This window comes from Hippocampus bargibanti, linkage group LG09, assembly GCF_051943395.1.
Source record: "Hippocampus bargibanti isolate YZ-2025 linkage group LG09, ASM5194339v1, whole genome shotgun sequence".
NCBI classification, from domain to species: Eukaryota; Metazoa; Chordata; class Actinopteri; order Syngnathiformes; family Syngnathidae; genus Hippocampus; species Hippocampus bargibanti.
In genome coordinates this window covers 16,959,280-16,982,130 of record NC_142742.1, presented here as the reverse complement: position 1 = coordinate 16,982,130, position 22,851 = coordinate 16,959,280, and the positions used below count along the sequence as shown (strand labels likewise).

Genomic DNA, 22,851 nt, shown 5'->3' with positions numbered 1-22,851 from the left:
GAGAGAGAGAGAGAGAGAGAGAGAGAGAGAGAGAGAGAGAGAGAGAGAGAGAGAATATCTTGTTTTTTATCTTGTCACAACCCTTCTCACGCCCCTTTCAAATTGCTGCTGTAGACTGCACATTTCTGATTCTGCTATACAATGCATTTTTACTGTATATCACAGCTTAGTTGTGAAGTCACAGCTCAGCTGTATTAATTACAGACAAAGTGGAAGGTGCAAGTTCAATTAGTTATGACATATTACCGTCAAATCCTTTCGGGGAGGTTTCTCTGTGCCCGTGAACCTTGGGTGCAATGGCCCGCTTCCCATAGACTTGATGGTTGTTGGTGCCTTCAAAAGCGCTGTAGTCAAAGCTGGTCTTGGAGTACTTCTCCAGCTCCTTGGCCAGGTTAGATCGGGGCGTGCTGGTGGAAACATTGTTCTTGTCACCATACTGAGGATAGTCCAGTTGTTTGACAAAGCACATAGGCCTGGAAAATAAATGACGAGGGGGTGGAAGTTGGACCGAGCCACTGAAAATTGCCCAAAATAGGAGAAGGGAATTTGGCTTAAAGTTGGCAGGCAGACTCAAAAGGAAAGTGCAGACTGTTGGGCAACACTCCAGGATTGAAATATGGAGGATGATGCTGGAAATGGCTGCATTTAAGAGAAAGGATCTTCCCTCCTTTTGCCAATGCTTGCATATCTTCACTTTCACTGCCAATGAAAAATACATTGTGTGTATTTATTTCTTTTTATTACACTCGCAATTGTTAATTGTTTTACATATGATTTCATGCACATTAACACTGGATATGTAGCCGGAAACGTGTGTATGACTTTTCAACAGTCTGTAATACAAAAAAAAATCTGTGCAACAGCGTAATAAACATGACTGACTGCATTAAAGGAATCAAGATTTGTCTTCAATAGTGAGGAGACAAATGAACACAGTCTTTTGAAAATATTCGCGCAAAGATGAAACATGAAACAAAAAGCACTTCAAACCTGAACAGCTTTCAGAAATACACGGGGAAAAGAAGCGAAACATTTCATTGTGACAGATATCTGACAAACGTGGAACTCCCTCAATGACAACGTAGCCAGAACATGTATCAAACCATTCATGTGAATTCATCAAATGGGAGAACAAACACTAGTTTTATCTTTTTATCTTCCACTGTGAAGTTGCCAGAAGTTATGACGACGACTGTTGTTTGAAGGCCACCTGATGATGAATAAGAGAAAAGAGAGTCGGTCCTACCTTAATACTCTGTCAGAAGCCTGATTGGGCTTGGAGCCGTCACAGCTCTGGTGTTTCTCCTGGGCCTTGGCCAGCTTCTCCGCTGCAGCGATGGGGCAACCAGACAGACTGAAAAAAAAGTGTCAACATTGGCACACTACAAAATCTTAATTACTGTTTTGAAGTGGGGACTTTGAGCTCATTGTGAGTTTTTGAAAATGTGCTAATTGTTAATCGGCTTGTCTGACAAACTCATTCTCAACTGGCTGCTTCACATCATCTCTGGAATAATGTTGATTTGAGTAGCCTGTGTGTTTCTTCTTGAGGGGCACAATGTTATTTAATACATCGATTTTGCCATATTGTAAATGAACTTGTTTCATGCAGTCATGTTCAAAATTCTGTTGCAAAAAGGAAAAGTGTAACTGTTCAGAATGTTGGCGAAGATCTTTCCGACCGTTTGCAACTTTGAACAAATCCCGATGGGGTAAACCTCCTCTTTCATCTAGAAATGCTTTGTGTCACAAAGAGGGTACAGCAAGTGCTGAAGAATGAAGGACTCTGTGTCTTTGTGTTGTCATATTATTTGTTATTTATTTATTTTTTTGTTTTACTTCAAGATGGCGCCGCGAGAGTGGCAGCCTTTCCAGCAGCTCCTGTATTTTGTTTATCTACTTCTTTCTTTCCTTTTCCTTTCATAACGTTGCTGCTGTGTTACCTCCGGGTAGAGTGTACGCTGGCGCGAATGGCTGCCGCTGCTCACCCGCACAAAAATTCCTGTGACTGTAAAGTGTCCATGAGAGTTTTGAAAGGCGCTTAGAAATTAAATGTATTATTGTTATTATAAACAAACAAGCAACCAACCAAACAAATAAACTAATCATTTTTTTCGCCCTGTGTGCACACCCTCACAAACATTAGCTGCCCTGTAAAATGAGGGCTGCAGATAAACTGGAGTCGATCCCGACTGTGATCATAAATGCACACATCACGCTCAATTTCACACCAATGGGCAGGCATGACACAATATTTTTTCCCCTCAGAGGTGATTTCTGATCATGCCCCTAATGTGCAAGGAAGTGAAAGTCTAACCATGCTACTCGTTCCCCACACAAATATACCCAGGGCGCAGGTGTAACGTGAACACGGAAAGATGAATTTTATTTCAGAATGGCAACTTGTGGGAAAAACAAAGATTTTAAACTTAATCGGTAAATGTGTTATCAGCTCTATAACATTTTCTACATTGATCATTCAAAGCTGAATTCACGCTTTTACCTCATTTGCCCACCATCAGAGGTAACTAACTAGGACTTTTGGGAGATAACCATTCAACCATGATCTACCATAACCCAACATTCATAATTTTGAAATGTGCAAGACTCACACTCTACATGGAAAACAGGCACAAAATCGGAATTGTAACCCCAAAACACCCCAAAAAGAAGTGTGAGGCAGCTGTGCTAACCACTTGGTGCACTTCCTATTCTCTAAAATTCACTACGTATACTGTACTTAAATTCCATCTGTCAAGGGGAACATTTGTGAGATCAGGGGCCATGAGCCTTTCATTCTGTATGTGTCTGATCTCTGATGTTGATGTTAAGTTCAAACAAGTTTTCCTCTGCACTTTGCTTTCCACGCTAGGATTCACTTATTCTGTGAAAGATTCATCATGAAGCCCTTATATGAGTAAATAAGTAAATTGTACAATAATAATATCTCTACATACAGAATAGATGCAAGTATGGGAATATACCTGCAATGGCTTGGGACAAAGTGCAACTGTCCTGACAGTTGACTGGCAAAATGTGCCAAAAGTACACTCTCCGGTCCTTAACCTCAATTTTCCTCAACACTGCTCTGCCCAATGTAACGTGTCAGGTCTCCTCAAATGCACTTTGACAGTGACCCGAAGCCAATATGCAGCTGCACGCATGAGCACCTGCCACACAACGGCCACAATTGTGTCTGTGCATCAAATCTGTTTCGTTTCTTCCATAGGAAGAGTGAAAGTTTATGGCTCATGTGGATGCATGTGCCCATTTGACGCCCGACCCAATTCACTGAGCACAGTATGGGGCCATTGCGGTCTTCCCAGGTCTGCACCTTTTCTGTCATCCCGGCTGAGTGGCAGAAAGGTGCTAATAGCTGGTGCTATTCCTGAACTCCCCGAGCATCTGCTGTGGGCGACTCCTTTTTTCCTGTAACCTCACCCCATCTGACAACACAGCTATTTTTGTTACTCCTACCAAACTTGCACCAGATGCCATATTTTATCTACCAGGGTCTGATGAATGATTCACACTTCTGTACCCACAGCGTAATTTGATGCCCTCGAAGGGTGAAGCGTTTTTTTTTTTTAATTAGTTACCCAACCAATGGTTCCATATTTGTTGACTAACTCCACCTGGCTTTGTTTGCTTCACTTGGCACTTTGTGTCTTATCAACTCATCTTGTTCCTGCCCTGTCCTGCTGACTTTCTTGTGATGAGCACTGTATTAGGCGAGCTTTACATGGCAAATTGCAGACCCTGATTTACATGTGACCAAGACCTAATAGCTCTGTGCTAATAGTGCTATTTCTATTTTCTTACAAAGTTTAACCATTTTCCTCCAGGAAATTTTGCATTCTGCATTGCTCAAACCATCCATAACCTTTTCTGCACTACATTCTATGATACTGCAGATGCTCAGCATTTGATTTTAAGAAATATATAAGAAATACCGATAAGTATTTTCTTTCAAAACATTATCAACAAACTACATGTATGTGTCCTCACTCTATGTTAATTGGAACTTAATGACACAAATATTCCATGTGCATGCATCACGATTTGAGCAAAATGTGGCAGATAAAACCAAATATTTCAAGAAAGACATCAACTGATAATGAATACAACACAACACCCCTGATGGAGTTGGGGTGGGGGGATAAACGATCTCATTGAAGCGAACAATACGATCATAATCAGCACACAAAATAAGGATTGGATGGAAGAAAAAGTCAACTCAAGGTCTCATGTCCACATGAACTGAAATAGGATCCCAAAAAAAAGGACATGGATCAAGCCCGTTTCTGACAGGCAGGCTGTCACTTACCTTCTGTGGGAGTTTCTGTTGCTATTGACATGGCCGCGTCCAGTGCAGCCAGGTGTAGGACACTTAAGAACGTTCTCATACATAGCCACAACTTCATAGTGACAGGAGACAGGAGTGAGAAACACGCAAGGTTAGGAGCCCCTCGAAACCACGCATGACTTCTATTAGTGTGTGAGCTTGGCATTATAAACATCATTAAGAAATGAGCCTGCGTGAACCCAAATGACCTCTTCTTCATTTTAATGAATGCTAGTTTTGAAAGGGCAGGCAAGGTTTCCCGCCATATTGCTTCCACTTATCCGAGCCTTTCAAATTAATATTCATGCAATAGGCACAGTCATGAATAAAAAGAAGCCATTTAGGTTCAGGGAGACACAGAAACGGAGGCGAGGGAATTGGGGCCATGCCGAAAGCAGATTCGACCAACAGCAGACAATCATGCAAAACACATGTCTTGAAATCAATAGACGATCCTTTCCCTCTGTTATTTGCGCTTTGGTATCACGGGCACGACGTTAGTGTAGACGGCGTGGTGCTCAGTACCGCTTACCATTAAAACAGTCCATAACTGTCTCACGCCCCGTGGCAACCAGCCAATTAGATTAATGATCTATGGATGTCTGAGATGAGCCGTCGGAGCATTGCAAGTAGGGGTGCGGGGAAGAGTCGTCTCGACACCGGGCCATGCGGGGCCAAACCCCATCGGCATGGGCTTCATCATTATCACCCCCTTAAACTTTCACCCCTCATCATCCTCTTTCCCTTACATACTAATTGGTGTTCGGTGCAGGTAATTGGAAAAAGCCTGCCACCTCAACTTGCCACAAGCCAATACATTATGCATATCCCAGATATGTCCTGCCCTCTGCAAAGAGAAAGGAAATTGAAGCACCACAAAATAGTCTTAATCAAATTGCGCTAGGGAGGAGAGAGGGAAGGAATGCAAGACTCATACATGCCATACAAATGCCTGGCGTCATACATGAGCAAATGACTTGGAAAAACTAGCAATCAATTCAACCAATATTGTCGAGAGAAAACAAAAATGAGCAGTGAAGGAAATTAATGAATTTGAGATATAATTTAATCGTCATCTTTCACATTTCCCAAGGAGTTGTCTGGGCCGCACCATGTGATTTCCCAATTAAATGAAACCATTGCATGAACAAAACACAATCTATCTTGAACGGCAAATGCATCGACAGCAAAACAGAATGGTCTGTCACTGAGGTTGCCCTGCAGGTAGTCACTTGTGCTGTGTGTTGTCATCCTTACTCTCTTTTGTGTGAGATGATTGGGCATGTATTGACAGGAAGGTAGTGATTGGGTGACGATGCAGTGACTTAACGTTTGACGGAGGTCACCTTTTTGATGTCATGAGGCTGCACGATCAATCTCTTAGACCTGTGCGTCCTTGAGCACCAAAAGCAAAGGCAAAACCACTTGTTAACCACAACTTTAGGTCCATGTCATGATTGTGAATTCTGGAGCTGATCATCTCAGTTTGGATTTTGATCTGGTATTGTTAGAAAATTGATATTTTGGGAATTTCACCATCATTTGTGTCATCTTTAACTCATTCACTGCCAGATGTGAAAAAATGTGTCCACTCCGGTGCCAGGGTTTTTATTTTCATTCAAATTCCAGGGCCCGCTGAATATTGAGTATTAGGACTACATCAACATTCAATGCAGCGTAAGAAAACCTAGACTCTTTTCTTTCATCAGAAAAAAAAGTTTATTTCGAACTTACTTGGTTGTAGAGTTATCTACATTGAAAGTGGGGGCGGCTGTACAAAAAGTAAATGCTGCCCTGTTGCGGAAGGGAAATAAACATCAGGAGTGACAGTGAATGAGTTAATATAAGTGTGAGATTGCATTGTGAGATTTATTGCAATCCAAAAACAGCCTTTTTGAATACATGATAATATTTCAATAACAGATTATTAAAAGTTACAGTTTAAAAAACACATTTTGTCAAACTTCATTTTGTTTAATCTGTACGTATGATTGGACACTACAATATTGTGAAAATTATCTTTTCAAAAGTCATACCTATTTGCCACCACCCCCCTTTTTGTGCGGTACTATTTGTAAACTTGTCACGATATGACAAAACTACCCAGTACGAGGCTATAGAAACAGAAGGTGATCCCATGAGTCTCTCAATCAGTTTCCCGCTTACAAAAAAGCACCCACACCAGCAATTTGGTGGCGACTGCAGCGCACAGTCCCATTGTGCCGATAGTTTTCCTGCCTGGATTGTACCGAGGTTAGCAACAAAAGTTAAAAAGAAGGAACTGGACAGGTCTTGAGATATATCGAAGGTAAACGTGTAACAGATTTTCTATGATGCGGAAGGTTGCACTACTCAGAAAAAAACATCGCAAAAGTGTATCATCTTGTAAATTGATCATCACACTCTTCTATGTTTAGTTTCTTAACATCTGTATAAAAAAATATATAATGTCAAATTGGTAACTTGGGTAGTTTCAAAAATTCCAGTATCAATAAGCCATACAGGGAAGCAAGTTAGGGACAGGGTTGTAAAATAAGGCAAAATTCAAGTCTTGTTAGATAACCCTGATGTTTGAATCACGAAACTCGCTCAAAAAAGTTTTTTAAAAGAAATGAGTTTTGCAGACCAGTCAAAATCATGCACAACAGATGTGTCCATGCATCTATTCATGGACCTTGTTTTTGTGTCATGTTGGCAGAGGAATGGGCCATCTCCGAACTGTTCCCACAAAGTTGGGAGAGTGTGATTTTCCAAACGCTCTTGTTATGCTGAAGAATTGAAGATTTTCTTCAATGGGGTTGCCCAAGGACAGCTCTGGAATAACAACTCCACATCGTAATCTCCATCCAACAACTTTCTACTCGCGGGCAGACAATGCAGTCAGACAAGCGCCAAACCGAGAGATCAGATTGTATCATGGAGAAATACTGCATGATTTGTAACTCCAGGAAGCACGTCTCGCCTTTCCTTGATTCTAGCGGCAACATGTGTTTTACGCCACCTCGTCTGGCCCCTTGCATTGCACTTTATGAAGTGTTGCTTGGATGCAGGGGCTCTGCCATGGAAACCCATTCCGTGAAGCTCGGTGTGCTGTATTTGAGCCATTCAGAAGGCGAGATAAAGTTTTGAAGTCTGTCGCGATTGACTCCGCAGAAAGTGTCCTTTTATTTGGTCAAATGCTTCGTGGCTGAGTTTTTGCCATTCTCAAATCTTTCCACGAAGCTGACAGTCGCTTGTGGACATGTTGAGGAGTGAGGAGACTTCATGACTGGATTTATTGTGCGGGGGAATCCTATCACGGTTTCACGTTGCAATTCATTGTGCTCCTGAGAGTGATCCACTCCCTCTAAATATTTGTGAAAAAAAAAAACATGCCTTTGTCTCCATGCCTAGCTGATTGATTGTACACACCCAGTGCCCTGAAAATAACTGGAGCTGATGATTTGGATGGGTACCAATACTTGTGGCAATAGTGCCCTACATGAATGTATTGTACAATATGTATGTGAGTATCACCTCATGATGGCTGTTGATATGTGTCACTCACTGAATAAGCATGTTGCGAGTGGACGTGCTTTGACTTTGCAACACAAACGGATCACATTGTATGCATTTCTTTGGCTTCAACGTTTTCATATTGACAGTTATATTGTGTCAACTTTTGTACAATGTAACAACATTCCGCACATTTCTTTTCATTCTTATTCATTGATTAGTATTATTTACTGTGAATTTATTTCCCTAAAATATAATATTGGGTCACTGTTCAATACTGCCTTAAAAGCAGCAAGTGGTTATGCAGCACCAAGTAATGCGTTCAAGAAATAATCAAAATGATAGGTCATAAAGATGAATGTGAGAAGAGCAGTAGTTGCACATCCTGAAATATTTGTGGTCAAAAGCTGCACTTTTGTCCCATCTGTTCATGCATCACTTCTTGTTGCATTCCTTTTGGCTTAAACGATTCTGTCACCGCACCCGAGCAATACATACAATACTTACATTACTTCATGGTCACAGAGCGGTTTGTCAATGGATACGCTTTAGAGGTTCTTTGTCTTGACTTTGTCTCATGTAACTAAGGAGCGATCTGCCTAGGATCTAGTCCAGGGGTCGTGAACCTATGGCTCGTGAGCCATATATGGCTCTTTTGATGATTGCATCTGGCTCGCCGCTAAAACTAAATACATATTCCCGCTTCTTCGCTGTTCATTTCCTGTTTGGGCGGCAGTTGACGGAAAGCACAATTTTGATTGGATGATACTGACCGAAGGTGGCTGTTGATTTTCAAAGAGCAATTTTGATTGGATGATACTGACCTAGGTGGCCATTGAAGTCGAGTTTTAAATATGCCTGATGAGTATCGTGCACTTCAGGTTGAATGGACCGAAGGATTCGTCTTTGTGGTGAGAAAAGGTTCTGCAGTGATTATAATTTGCAATGAAACAATACCATGAATGAAGCAGTTGAATATCAGTGGCACCTTGACAAGCCCCATGCTAACGTTAGCATCAATATACTTCTGTGAGAGACAGCAGAAAGCAAGTGTGCAAGCTAAGGAACAGTGTGCAGGCTAGCTAGCAGTAACTTCGCCGACGGACCCGGTAAGTTGAATTTCATTCCGATTGTTTGGCTGGATTTTTTTTACCAATTAGGATGAACTGAAAACTCTTCATATTAATGGTGAGTATTATCACAAAGTTATTTTAAATAATACATTCGGACATTGTGTGTGTGTGTGTGTGTGTGTGTGTGTGTGTGTGTGTGTGTGTGTGTGTGTGTGTGTGTGTGTGTGTGTGTGTGTGTGTGCGTGCGTGTGTGTGTGTGTGTGTGTGTGTGTGTGTGTGTGTGTGTGTGTGCATGTGTGTGTGTGTGTGCGCGTGTGTGTGTGTGTGTGTGTGTGTGTGTGTGTGTGTGTGTGTGTGTGTGTGTGTGTGTGTGTGTGTGTGTGTGTGTGCGTATGTGCGTGTGCGTGGCTCTCACTGAAAATCATTTTACATATTTTACATTTATGGCTCTCTTAGTCAAAAAGGTTCCCGACCCCGGTTCTAGTCCACGTTTTATACAAATTCAGCCTGGACAGCGCCATAAAGCGGAAAATAATTTGGACTTTTGCATCACATTACATTATGTGCCGATTTCATGCTGGATAGTCTAAAAAATCAAGTGCTCTGGAAATGTGAAATACCACAATGTCCCTTGGTATCCTATTCAAATGTTTACTGTAGCCTCTGATGGTGACAGTGGATTTGCCTTAGGAGCCCCTTGATCAGTATTGAGGTCAATTGCTCCAAATTGTGTATGTATTTTTCTCAAGACCTTCCTGGAAATTGTAAAATCTGCAGTCAATGAAGAAGTGGCATCTTTTGCACCGTTCTTTACAAGTCTGTTGTTATATGAACTAATTTATTTGCCATTATTAAAACACTCTTATTTTGATTGTGCTCCATATCAAGCAGATCATATCTTAAATTTCACTGGGTCCATTAATAAATGACAAAGTGTCTTTTACGGTGGCGTGTTTTGCACAAGTGGAAGACCACGCTAAATAGCAATGCTGAAGTCTCGGGATTCATTCAGCACTAATTTTTATTGCCACTTCACTTGATGATTAATAGTGAAATATGACACAAGCATTTCCCTTTGATGCGCCATAATTGAATGCGACGAAAAAATATGTTTGGTGGACTTTAGACATGCCTGTCCTAGCCTCATAGCTTCCTGGTAAATAAGCTCCAGTATACGATAGCAACAGTAATAGATTGAGATTATGTTTTAAAATTGTTTTCAAAAATTTGACAACAAATCAAAATCAAATTTGCACACTCAAAAGTTTTGGGTGAGATCTTCCAATACAGTTTGACGGTAATGCACATTATCATCAAAAGAAAACATCCAGCATGACCATCTTACATTTGAAAGTGACCAAATATTGACTGACCCTGTGAACCTCTCTCGTCAGTCAATGACAAAAGAAGGAAATGCACTGTGGGCGTCAACTACAACTCACAGCAAGTTATGGTTTTATTTCCCCACAATGCCTCTATCTGCTGGAATAGTCTGTAGCTTCATTGAAATTCAATGTGTTCTTACAGTTACAAAAGTCTTCCAAAAAATAACCAAGCACGCACTGAAAATGTACAAATATCCTCATTGTGTTTTGCTAAAGGAATAAATAAATAGAGCTGCTATCTGAACTCTGATTTAAAGTTGTGCAAATATGTTCTACAGTTGAGGTAATGAAATCTATGAGCCAATCATGTTGTGACAAAAAAATGAATCTGGCCACACGAGTGAACATGACCCATGTCTGGAAAATGGGCAAAAGAGCCTCATGCAAAAACATGCAGTGACCTCTGCATTTCACAGATCAAGTCCTCATTTCATACTTCATCACCACAGCACACTAAGCAGGCAATCAGCGAACAAAACTCTGGCTGCATGCAAAAGGTCACAAGAGAAGTGGCGCTGCAGGCCGTCACGATCGAACGGTTCAGAAGACACACAAACACACACGCAGAGAGTGCAACTCAGCAGTGATCACAGGGAAACATGCGGAGTGACACAGTCGGCAAAGGCCGCAGGTTGGGTGCTGGTATGAGATGGGATGGCTTACTTTCTGGTGGCACTCTGTCTTTGTGCGGACAGCCCGACAGGCTTCGATGGTGGGGGTACAAGCCAGTCACGTGACCCGTGCCATCACAGCCTGGTGTTGGACAGCGACTTTCTTTCTTGTCGGCGCGGGAAGCTTCTGTGTGAAGGAAGATTGGATATTTATACTGAAGAATTTGAGATGGCTGAAGTAGCAGAGAGTCAAAGGTCAAATGAACGCCTCTTACTTTTACCTGCCCGGGCACTCACTTTTGGCTGGGTTGTCATTTTTTACTTTGTAAAGGCTGCATTCTATTCAGTTTTGAGGAATCTAACATTTGATCCGGTTGGGGTTTTATGGACTGCAATGTGGCCTTCAAGGCATTCAATTTTCCCAAAAGCCAACAGCACGCCCTATAATCCCATGCGCTTTATCTATAATTTCTCTTTATATTCCACATTCAGTTGTTTCCTTGTTAGTATTTCTACGCCATCTAGTTAACTACTGACTAAATGAATAAGGAGACCAGATAGACTGAGAATATTTAGCCCCTTGTGAATGTGATCCCATGAGGTTTGTATAGCTCTGTGTTGAATCAATTGTCTTTGATGTTTTTTCCTTTCACTTCTTGTTTTGTGATGCCGCTTGTATATGTTTTATATCCAGTTCTGCATAGCTTTGGTCTATATAACGTACTGTATTCCCTTTACTGAAGCTCTCTCTATTGGATGCATAGCGCAACTTCAGCTATTATTGTAGCTTCTATTCTATGTGCCGTATATTGCAGTGCACCACACACATGAAAACATTTTTGAAATAGGCCATTCATTGAAGATCCGCTGTACAATCCGAAGAGACTTATCGTGCAGAAAATACAGTTCTTGTCTTTACTGATTTGCTCAGGGAAATTATGAAGTTCTGTCGTGTCATTGTATTCAGCAACCACTTAAGTTACAACTTCTATCAGCTATCATTATTAAACAAAAATGTCAACTTTGCCGTAGAGGAGAAATTTTACTGACTTGCAGCAAGTGTTTAGTCTTTGAAATATGTTCTCTACAACCAGTGATCATATGACACGTGGCACAGACATCCAGTCTTCTACTTTCTCCAAACCCATGTTTTCATATTTAAGAGGTTCTCACTGCAAGTTAAAGTGAGGGATTTTGAACACAGTTTGGATTTCAAATCTACAATTCTACAGTACATTTGCTGACTGCAGGAAGATATGAGAAATATGTTTTTCCTCACAGAGCTTCAGGATGTAAACATCTCATCAGCTTATACAACCAAAAAGCAACAATATGAGAGACTGAAATGTTCATTATGCACAAGTATTTGAGTAATATGAGGGAGTGGGTGGGTGTGTACAGAAAAATTGATGCATGGCTGATTAAAGATTTGAAACTGTAACTCCTAAGGCACTAAATGACAACCCCACAAAAACACAGGAGGTTTGAAGCAAGAACAAAGAATAACAGAATCAAGTGAGAAGTAGGGTTAGGAAAAGGTGACAGATCACATACTCAATCCTTCACCCGTAAAATCTGTGTGTAGAGGGCACTGCATGTTGTCATTAAGCCCCCCCCCCACACCCCCCGTATTCTTTCTGCCTTTGATGTAAACAAAACAAGCATTTTTATCATTTGGCTTGTTAAGGATGACTTCTTTTGAGGCCCTGTCTGTTAGCATGAGATAAAATACCAATGAAGTATTTCTAACTGCATGCCTTCTTATACATACATTCGGTTGCCAGCCTTTCCTGGGTGGAAGGCATATTAGAAGGAAGGAATATTGATTGCGGCCTGGGAAGGGCTGTGCTTTGCATAGCAAATGGGTCCCATTACCATACCATCTCTGGATAATTAATGTGCAGTCAACGGGCCTGTTGTTCCTTATCGGTCATTCGAGTACTCCTCCATTCTCATCTTAACCTCATGCTTCTTTTCCCAAACTGCGTCCATCGCTGACATCCTGTTCCCCACCTGAAGCTTTTCAACATGCTGCGTTTTCTAAAGCACGCATGGTCACCCCATCGTGTGAGTGTCTGCTACTATCGTCCATCTGATATCAAGATTATTATCATCCTTCCACTCTATATTCCAGCATCATTCAAGCACTGAGTCTGTAGAAGACTCTCAAAATTAACATTTGTGTGGCATTTACGTTGCAAGATATACCTGCTGAGAATTGTGTGGCATTTGAAGTTTAATATCATCCTGCTGTGGATTAGCATTCTTGTATTTGTCTCTCTTGTCTAAATATCCCGTGCGTGGAGTAGGGGGGGGGGGGATAATTTAGCCTAATTAAGGCAGAATATTGCCACAGTAAAAAGATATTAGGAGTGGACTAATATAAACTGGAAGAGGAGTTCTGCATTCAAAGCACCACAAATGAGTGTTGCAACTTGTTACAGTCCTTAGCTGCAGACAGCCGGCGCAACCATCACTCGTTATGTTTTGTCCTTCTGCAGGCTTGTTGAAAATCAGACTGTTAGTCAGACAGGAGGTTGTATGCCGAGTAGAGGAATGTATAAATTAATTCACTGCAAAGGGATGCAAGCATTCCTCTTCCCCGAATCCTTAAAAATAGGTATAAAAATAGAAGGCTTTACCCCAAGCTGCATCCCAAGGATGAAATGTAGCGCCCTAACAGGCCGTGCAGATTGCCATTACTTATGCTTGACAAGCCTACCCTCTGATGTTTCCACGCTGGCCTATTTTAACAACATAAGCTGCTGCTACTGCTCCTGCTGCTACCAAGATTCAAATTGGCCGCAAAACGTTGTCGTAGGGGTACACTGGGGGACCAAACTTACATGTATAGTAGAGAACACTGTCTGGCAATATATTAAATGACATACTGTATTGGAGCCTTCCAATGAAGCATAATCAAAGACCCACTCATTTTGATGAGATCCCTTACATTTTATGCCATAAAAGATACATTGCATTCAATAAGATGCAATGGATTGTGTCCAGTTCAGATTGCACCCCACCTCACGTCTAAAGTCAATGAGGATAAACTTTCACTATTCCATGACCCCAATGAGGACAAAGGGGGTTTAAAAATGGATGGACGCACAGATTTCATTTTAAATTTCAGCTTTAGCATTACATCTAATGAACATGTGCACATTCTTCTGAGCGTGTCGGTCTAATGCACGCACCTTTATGATAGAAAAGCTTCTTCATTCCGTCAGGGAGTCGTCCTTTACGCTCAACTGCAAAGGGATGCCGTGAACCCTGGTCATCATGGCTATACCTCACGCCGTCTCTCCTAGCTGCTTCTGTCTCCATTTTATCCCGCAGTGCCTTTGCACGTTGGGACTCCAGTGCAATGGCCTTTTCCAGCAACGAAAGGTTGCCTTTTGTCATGTCAAATACTTCCTCTGACTTGTCTGAAGTGACAGAGGCTGTGTCTTCATCGAAGTCTCGATGTTGAAAACGGTCTGCTTGTACATAACCGGCAAAGGCTTTGGATCGTGGGCTCAGCTGTTCCTCAAGCTTCAAGAGATTGTCCATGTCTGAATAGTTCCTGTCCAGCGCTCGTCTGTCATCCTGGCTATGCTGGAACTCTCCATAACCGTGATGTTGGGGTTGCTGATTCATGTCCCCGCATTGGTAATGATTCTGCTGGTAGGACCCGTTGCGATCTGTGGGCTTTGTTTCGCTAAGTTTCCGAGCAAGATCGAAGCATTGATTCCGTAGGCACTCCAGACTGCTTAGACACACTTCCTCATCACTGTTTTCGAATTGTCCATTACCGCAGGTCTTATTTAGTCCGTTACCACCATTGTGCACACTTAGGCCGCTGTGGGAACAGTCTCCGTTTCCAGCAATACCTTCTGGGTAGTCCTGTCCCTCCAAATTGTCCGATAACACAGCCCCATGTCCCTGTGCCAGTAATTTGAGCGAGTCCACAGTCTCCCTGACCACATCACTATGAACGTCCAAACTCAGATCGCGCTGATTACTTGTTGGTGCTTCCTCACACTCTTCCTCTTCTTCCTCTTCCTCTTCTTCTTCCTCCTCCTCCTCCTCCTCTTCCTCCTCCCCTTCTTCTTCTTCCTCTTCTTCCTCCTCCTCCTCTTCGTCTTCCTCTTCATCATCATCCTCCTCTTCTTCTTCCTCTTCAGCGCTGTGAGAGGAGTTGCTGTTCATTTCTGACTCCGTCATTGCTCGGTTGGCGGCATCTTCTGCGATCTTTCCCAGGTTGAGCAGCGACTTGGCCACAAGCTCGTCATAGTTCTCATACTCGTCGTTGTTGTTGTTGTCCCGCTCCACAGTGGGACCTGACTTGGCATTGACGCCTCCACCTCCGCCTCCACCTCCACTGTTGCCCTCACCACCACTCATGAGCGCCTCCTCTGTTCAGAAAGAGAGGACAAATAGCTTTTAGTTTCATTGACGTCATCCCATTTAACCATAACTCTGGCCTCTCTCCATTGGATATTTGCTTCCACTAATAATGTCTTTTGAGTCTTAACCGCAGCTTATGTTCTGATTTGTGAATAGACACAGGAAGCTCGACTGTAGCTTGAATAATTTCAGGAATAGATTTTCTTAGAAATTACATGGAGCTGCTTTGTTTGTGAAAAGATGCATGTATTTTGTTTTTGTTTTTTGTTTTTTCAACCATATTCTTGAAGTTTAGGAATTACTGGTGTCTTCATAATCAAATTTTAGAGTTTTTTTGAGTTTGTATTTTAAATAAAATAATTGCATTAACACGCATTACGTGTCTGTGCCACTGACTGGATACAGCGGGGATGCCCAAGTCCTGTTTTCAATATTCCTGATTCACGAGTGCCAGGGTTCTCGCAGACACACAGACACACACATGCACACACATTCACGCACATACACAGACGTACACGCACATGCATGCACATACACACACAGACCTCAAACTTTCTACGAAAACCACCACTGCTGCCCCTTAGCTAAGGAGGGAACTGTCACAAATGTCCAAGCAAATTTTCTTCTTACGGAGGCTTTTTGCACTGGTGGGCTTTAATTTTCGATGGTATGACACATGGCACAGGAAAGTAATTAGAGCAGCAATGGCAGTACACAAAAGGAATGTAGAAGTGAAACAGATTAAGGGAGGAAACGGGACGATATCCTGCCGTCAATTGGCTTTGGATTAGCTGCAGAGATGTACATGACACAGAGGAACACTGCAGAAGCTCCGGGATGTCACCTCTATTACGTTTATATGATTGAAATCTACAATCCGGAACCGCTGTCGCGGGGTGAACGTAGAGCGTCACACTGATGCATATGGAACAATTTTTTTTGCACTTCCATGGGAAAATACTGCCAATTAAAATGCTGCAAGGTATTAAATTCTAATCAGGCAAATTATATTATGATTACGGAGCTCAGTGCTTATAATGAGTGTGAATAATGTCTGAAATGCATCGTGGGCTGTGTGGTAAATGTTTATGGATAAAATACATGATCGGGAAGGGGCCGGTCTCGTTGTTGAAGTCTCGGTTGCAAGATGTAAAGAATCAGTCTGTTTTCACATATCTGCAAGAAAATAAAGCACATGGCTGTTCAGGCGCCACATCTACACTTTGGGTGGTTGGGTGGGTAGTACTGAGCGTCAAATGGGGTTAACACACTCCCCCCTCAGATCCTCACTCTTAATTGGACTTGAAGGCACTGTCAGGTCCAATTGCGATGTGGGGGTGCAAAGCAAAGTCTGCTGGAGAGAAACCTGCCAAATCTGGTGTTAGGCACGTCAAAGAAGATTGGGGAGGGTTGAGAGGTCGGCCGGGCCAACGAATCCCCGTCACAAAACCCGTTACTTTAAGCATCAGTTGGTGGTGGCTACAACAGCAAAGTGAGGTAGTGGGTGGCGAGTCTGACTCACACTTAGCAAGTCTGGGTTTGAGTTTCAGATGGAACAACTCTGTTTGGAATTTGCACATTTTCAAGGGAGGTACCCGAGCATTCTAAATACATGCAGATGAATAGTCCAAAACACACATAATTTACTTCAGAATTATTGCTAAAATCTGGACTGAAATCATAATTTGGACAAGCAATATTGCTCGTACACTGTTTTTTTTCTTCCAAAAACACTTAAACTGTTGAATTCTGGTTTCCAAGCTCTCCATCACTTTATACATGATGATGAATTGATGCTATACATCAATGGTTTCCCTCTTATAATGACATAAATGATTTTGACATCCCTCGTTTTAAAATTTACAATAAGTTGTCCTTCCATGTGAATATTTATTTGTCCCCGACACAGTATTCCCTGCAATTGATGAGAATTGACTATTTTTGTGTCAAAAACTGTAAAATATGTGCATTTTAAGATTGATGGAGGGAAATGATTGAGACAAGTGTCACACATTGTTTTTTTCTTGATAGATGGGATCCAAAGTGATACCAAACCATTTCTTTCTGAAATAATGATGAAATTGGCCCAAGCTGAAATTTGACACTTTTTTTACAGAAACACATTCATGTTCTATAATTGCTGCATTACATCAATAAAGTGAAATAAAGAATTTGAAATGACGTCATTTACACACTCAGCAAAATGTGTAAGTCACTCAATGAATGAACCCTAAAAACAAAACTCATACAGGAATAATGTGATCACAGACATGCTGTTCTTCCAGAATGTTGCTCCTGATCTCATTCCTCACTGGAATGCAAAACACAATGTTTGAACATCATGTCTACCAGCCCCAAATACTTCACATAGCCCATCAAATATGTAAATACAAGCACGGATATGCAAATGATACACACAAAGAACTTTTTTTTGTCTATGCGCTAATGAAATTTCAGCATGGTTTTCTGATGTGAAATTAAATTTACTCACCTTGCCCTTGCTCCCCTTCCTCCTCTTCCCCCTCTTCATAGTCATCCACTGCCACCGTCTCTTCCTCTTCCTCCTCTTCTACCCGCTCTTCCTCTTCTTCGTCTTCTTCTTCCTCCACATCTACCTCTTCCTCACCCTCGCCTCTGCCCATCTCGCCTTCCTCATGCTCCATTTGCTCTTCGTTGTAGTCCATATAGCTTTCAGCCTCCTCCACCTCACCCGCCTCCTCCTCTTCCTCCTCCTCCAGCGGTCCATCCTCTTCCTCCTCTCTGTCATCCATCTCTTCTGTTCCATCCGTCTCATAACACTCTTCCATTGTTGAGTTGTCCATGTCGTCGAGGTAGGTGCTTCTTTTGGGGGAGGTCTCCAAGGTTTGTCTGTCTAGACTCTTTCTCTTCTTGGCCACAGGGCATCCATACACACTGCATGGGAGAAATAAGAGAGAGCATCTATTAGCGCTTAGCCTCACCTGGACAGAAATGTTCACTTTCTTTGCTGTGGGTTTCTTTGTTCAGGTGCTAATCTCCACAAATTAAGTAAAATGAGCGATTACGTTACATGTTGTTATTACAAACAACATATTGTTCCTTTTATGATATTTTAATAATCATTGCATTCAAATTAAAATGCAGTAAACAGTTGCATGTTGCTGTGATTTTGATGTTGAGCTGAACCGAGGTTTAGTACATTTAGGTGCATGTTAAACCAATTTGTTCTTCAGGCAAAGCAAAATCACGCAGTGCACTGTGCAAACACATAGCAGATTGATGTTCCTTTGTTCTGACATAAACCCAGCACATCAAAAGACAACTGCCTGTCTGGAATTGTGATAAAAAAGGGAAAGAGACAACATGAAGTCTGATTAACTGTGCCAAGGCGTGTAATATTTTAATGCATTCCTCTAGCCCCCCCCCCCCCTTTTCTTTTTTTGAACCAGGAAAACAAAATCCAAATCAGATCATGTGTGCATGCATTGTGGCTATCGACCACATGCGTTTTAACTATTTTCCTCCCACATGCTCAAAACAGCTGCCTGACCAACACATATATGCAAGTAAATGCGTTTTCCCATTTAACGAAGAATGTGTGCACGTGTGTGGCTGTGTGGACAAATGTGGCACATTTGAACAAAAGCAACCCACACTGTCAGAATTTTGATGAGCCCTGAGTGTTTTGGCCATCAAATAAAGCCCCTTTCCAAGCTTGGAGCTAAACACGTTTTGGGCACGTTCACTGGGCTGTGAAATATCCCTGGGCTGCTATTTTACAAACGCTCACACAACCCCTGGATATTTCCCTTGGCCCAGCTCTACTTTTACACAGGAAAAAAATGTCTCAACTGAGTGAACGGCACAAGCTTTTGTACTGTATATGAGAACTGTATTGATTATTTTGGGGAAAGTTAACGTTTGGTGCTTCTTTGGCTGAGGATGAATACTTAACGTTTGGCACATTAAAGTTTGGATTAGTTGGACTTGATCAGGTTTGCAGTGATGCCATTAAGATAGAGTAATTGGCAGTCTTGGTTGACGATGAAGAAAGTGGCCCTCGAGGATCGGAGTTTGAGACCACTGGCCTTGGGTTTCCCACCTCATACCTCATGTCTTTGGCATTAGGTACATCTCATTGGACATTGGTAATCCGATGCACTTTAAATATGGATCAATATTCTGATTCCTTGGATGTAGTATTTTAAATGCTCTGTAAAGTGATTTCTTGCAGCTGTAGCGTAATATAAAATAAGAGTTATTGTCGTGTATCGTATTCCTTTTCCGTTCAGCGTAGTGGCATCTAGCGAAACCATAACACCACTGCAGCCAGTATTCCATCCACCCATTTTCCGTACCGCTTATTCCTCATTAGGATCGCGGGGGGGTGCTGGAGCCAATCCCAGCTGTCTTCGGGCACGAGGCGGGGGACACCCTGAATTGGTTGCCAGTCAATCGCAGGGCACACAAGGATATAGTTATTACAGTTTAAGGCAAGCTAAATGATATACTTTCAAATACATTTTTATTCCATTTCAAATTAAATTAAAGAATAAATAAAGTAATTCAGTTCAAACCAATTAAAGGCCAACATCACAGTCCCAAAAATCTCATATTGATTAAAGTGTGTATCTGCTACGAAGAGTCTTGAATAAAACCAAATTATTATTTCATTGGCTCTGTTCACATGAGTGTGTTACCATGAGTAATTTGGATTTTTTTTTTTTTTTTTAAATGATGGTTAATTTACTTTGTTTTCAGATTAATGGATTCAACGCCTTGACGACTTCTCAAGGATCCACAGGAACCCTGTCAGTCAAGTGCTCAAACCTCTACCTTCCCTCACCCTCTTTCTTTGGATGTCTATCAGTCAGTCACCATCCATTCTGCCTAGCAGGCTCAATCTCACTCTGCCCAGGGATTCCTTAATGATCTGACCCCCCGGCCTCTTCTGCAACCAAGGGCCCTATTTCATTAATCCAACCCCACATGGAAACTCATTCCCTGTCTGACAGCTAGGCCTCTGCCCCAGGGCTCTATGAGGGTCTATGGGGCAGTGCGCGAGCGCGTGTGTGTGCAGGTGTGTGCGTGTGTGTGTGTGTGTGGTAAGCAAAATGGAGCACAGTGATCAATATTGTTTTCAGGCAAACACCTGAAAATCACATTAAAATGCCGCCCATTGCAGTTCCTTGATTCCAGGACCTTCAAGATAAATCAAGGGCAGGACCCAGTAGATAAGGTGCTGGCAAGTCCAGAGAGGAAAATAGGCGAGAGGCAGTGACGTGCAGTCAGGGGAGGCAAGTGAGGCTGTGCCTCACCTGTCATCATGGAATTATCAAATGAAAAAATAAATTAAACAGTTATATTTATTTAGTGATTTGTACTTTCAAGTTCTTTTCCATTTGACTTCACCATTTTTGAGTTTTTTTTTTTCAAAATCGCTGGATTTTCACATTTACCGTTCAAGTTCAGCCGTCTGAGCCTGATCACCATGGATTGCACAATGACTATGCTCACTGTGCTGGCTTGTTCTGCAGTAAGACTGCATTGCTGTCCCTCTGCATATCGCTATTAAAGTGTTCAAAAACCTTTAGTATATGAACTAAATTTCTACAGTTAAGCTGGTGTATATAATGTACAGTGACTGTACATTATAAACACTGTACTACAATGTTTATTTTATTGTATTTTAATCAAAAATGTGTGCATAGGTGAGGCACACAGTTCTCCTGCCTTATGACAGGGGGCGCTGGTGATTCCAGAGATTCTTCTTGCAACTCCTCGGCTGCACAATAATAGAATTAGTGACAGCAAGCTACAGTAAACAGTTAGCAAGTTAAGTGCAACCCTCCAGTCATTTTTTTCGTGTTGCTTGGCCTTTTTTCAGAATGGAGGATTACATATCTAAATTGAAAGAATTTTCGAAACTGGACTTTCAATCGAAGCAGAAGATAATTATAGGAAGACCAACACCGGACTGTATAGCTCACAAACGGTGAGGGATGGATGGCAGGACAGCTTCTCAGCTTTTTGGCCCAAAAGGATCTCATTGAAACTATTCCTGAGGCGACAAAGTTGCTCCAGCTCGTGCTCACTGTTCCACCTACGACAGCATCAGTGGAGCGGTCATTCTCAGCACTGAGAAGACTGAAAACATACATTCGGAACAAGACTGATCAAGGACGACTTTCTTCAATGGCAGTGATCTCCATTGAGACAGAGAGACTTTTAAAACTGAAGAAAGTTAAGGAAGGCTTCTACAAAGTAGTTATCGATGCCTTTCTTCAGAAGGAGTGGCGCATGGACTTCGTTTATAAGTAAAGGGAACACGATAATAACATTTTTTTAATTCTTTTTTTCTATGCTACAGTTTGTATATATGTATAAAGAATGCTGACATGACATTTTAAACAAAACCCGTTAACTGTTGCCAATCCAATCAAATGGTAAGTAAGGTACTCTGTAGACTTCATTTTTTTTAGAGGTCATATGTTTGTAAATCTGACTGTGATGACGTCAGTGCCTCACCAGCCAAGAACCTCATCGCACGTCACTGGTGAGAGGCATGCAGTGCAGTAATGTGAATGTGGTGTGCCTGTTTCATCCACATTATGCATCAAATCATCAACAACGAAACCTTGTCGAAGCAGATGACAATCAAAGCAGCCATAAAGGACAACCGACACCACTTTTTTTTTTTCCTGACATCAGAAAAACGTATTATATTACATATACATTATGATATTTTTAGTCAAATGCAAAACACCAATAAAAATGACTTAAAGTGTCCAAAATAGGCCAAAAATTGAGCTGCGAATTGGGCATTTTCAGAAAGTCCTGCCCCCAGTTCGTGACGTCACGCCAACGTCTTGCATTGCTTGTGAATCAAAACAATGGCTTCAGATTCGGAGAATATGGTTTCTTGTTACACATCCAGTTATGAATATGATTCAAATAGTTCTGAAGAGGAAAGCATACATGTTTGCAATCGATTAAAGAATTATATGTGCCATCCTTTAGTGACGTCACGTACGGACTCGTCACCAACTCAAAAACAAGACTTCCTGAATATTCAGCGCGAGTCTTAAAACGTAAAATATAGCTATATGCGGTGGAATATTTGTAAAATACGCTCAGTAGAAGTCATTTGAAGCCATTTTACAAATTATGGACACAACTTGTCCGGACACGTCGGTTGTCCTTTAAGGGCAAGCATAGCATCAAAAAAGTACAAGATTGGAAACACTGTATATTGTGTAAATAGGCAATCACTTTACAGCAGTACAGACTTGAAAGGGTTAATCCAATCAGCCGGTGAGTGGGTGTGGCTGTGGAGATAAATGCTGTCTGAACCAGGGGGCTCTTGTTAGCCGAGGGAGACACATCGCCGGTGAGTCCACATGTTGCATTTCCACATTCTACCTTTCTGTTGATTAAAACTAAAATAATGTGAAAGTTGTGATAACAAATGATTGTGAATGAGTTGCATTTCTATTCTATGTTTCCATTTGTAGGTTTATGGCCTACTTCACTGCTCGTCTACCAAACAAAAAAGAACCAATGTATTCAAAACT

The 22,851-nt window shown here is 41.7% G+C and overlaps 1 protein-coding gene across 11 annotated transcripts in view; it reads right to left on the bottom strand.

Annotated features, from left to right (window-relative positions):
* The window catches only part of myt1lb (myelin transcription factor 1-like, b), a 137,811-nt gene that overhangs the window by 32,806 nt on the left and 82,154 nt on the right, over positions 1 to 22,851 (bottom strand). For 9 of the 11 annotated variants that reach the window (XM_089004202.1, XM_089004210.1, XM_089004209.1 and 6 more), the window contains 6 exons: positions 17,790 to 18,211; positions 14,107 to 15,306; positions 10,962 to 11,096; positions 4,328 to 4,418; positions 1,247 to 1,354; positions 247 to 473 (listed from right to left, as the gene is read on the bottom strand). In XM_089004202.1, coding sequence (XP_088860328.1) covers positions 247 to 473; positions 1,247 to 1,354; positions 4,328 to 4,418; positions 10,962 to 11,096; positions 14,107 to 15,306; positions 17,790 to 18,211 — 2,183 coding nt within the window. The remainder of the gene's footprint in view (positions 1 to 246; positions 474 to 1,246; positions 1,355 to 4,327; positions 4,419 to 10,961; positions 11,097 to 14,106; positions 15,307 to 17,789; positions 18,212 to 22,851) is intronic. The other 2 variants (XM_089004204.1, XM_089004206.1) reach the window with 1 other exon arrangement.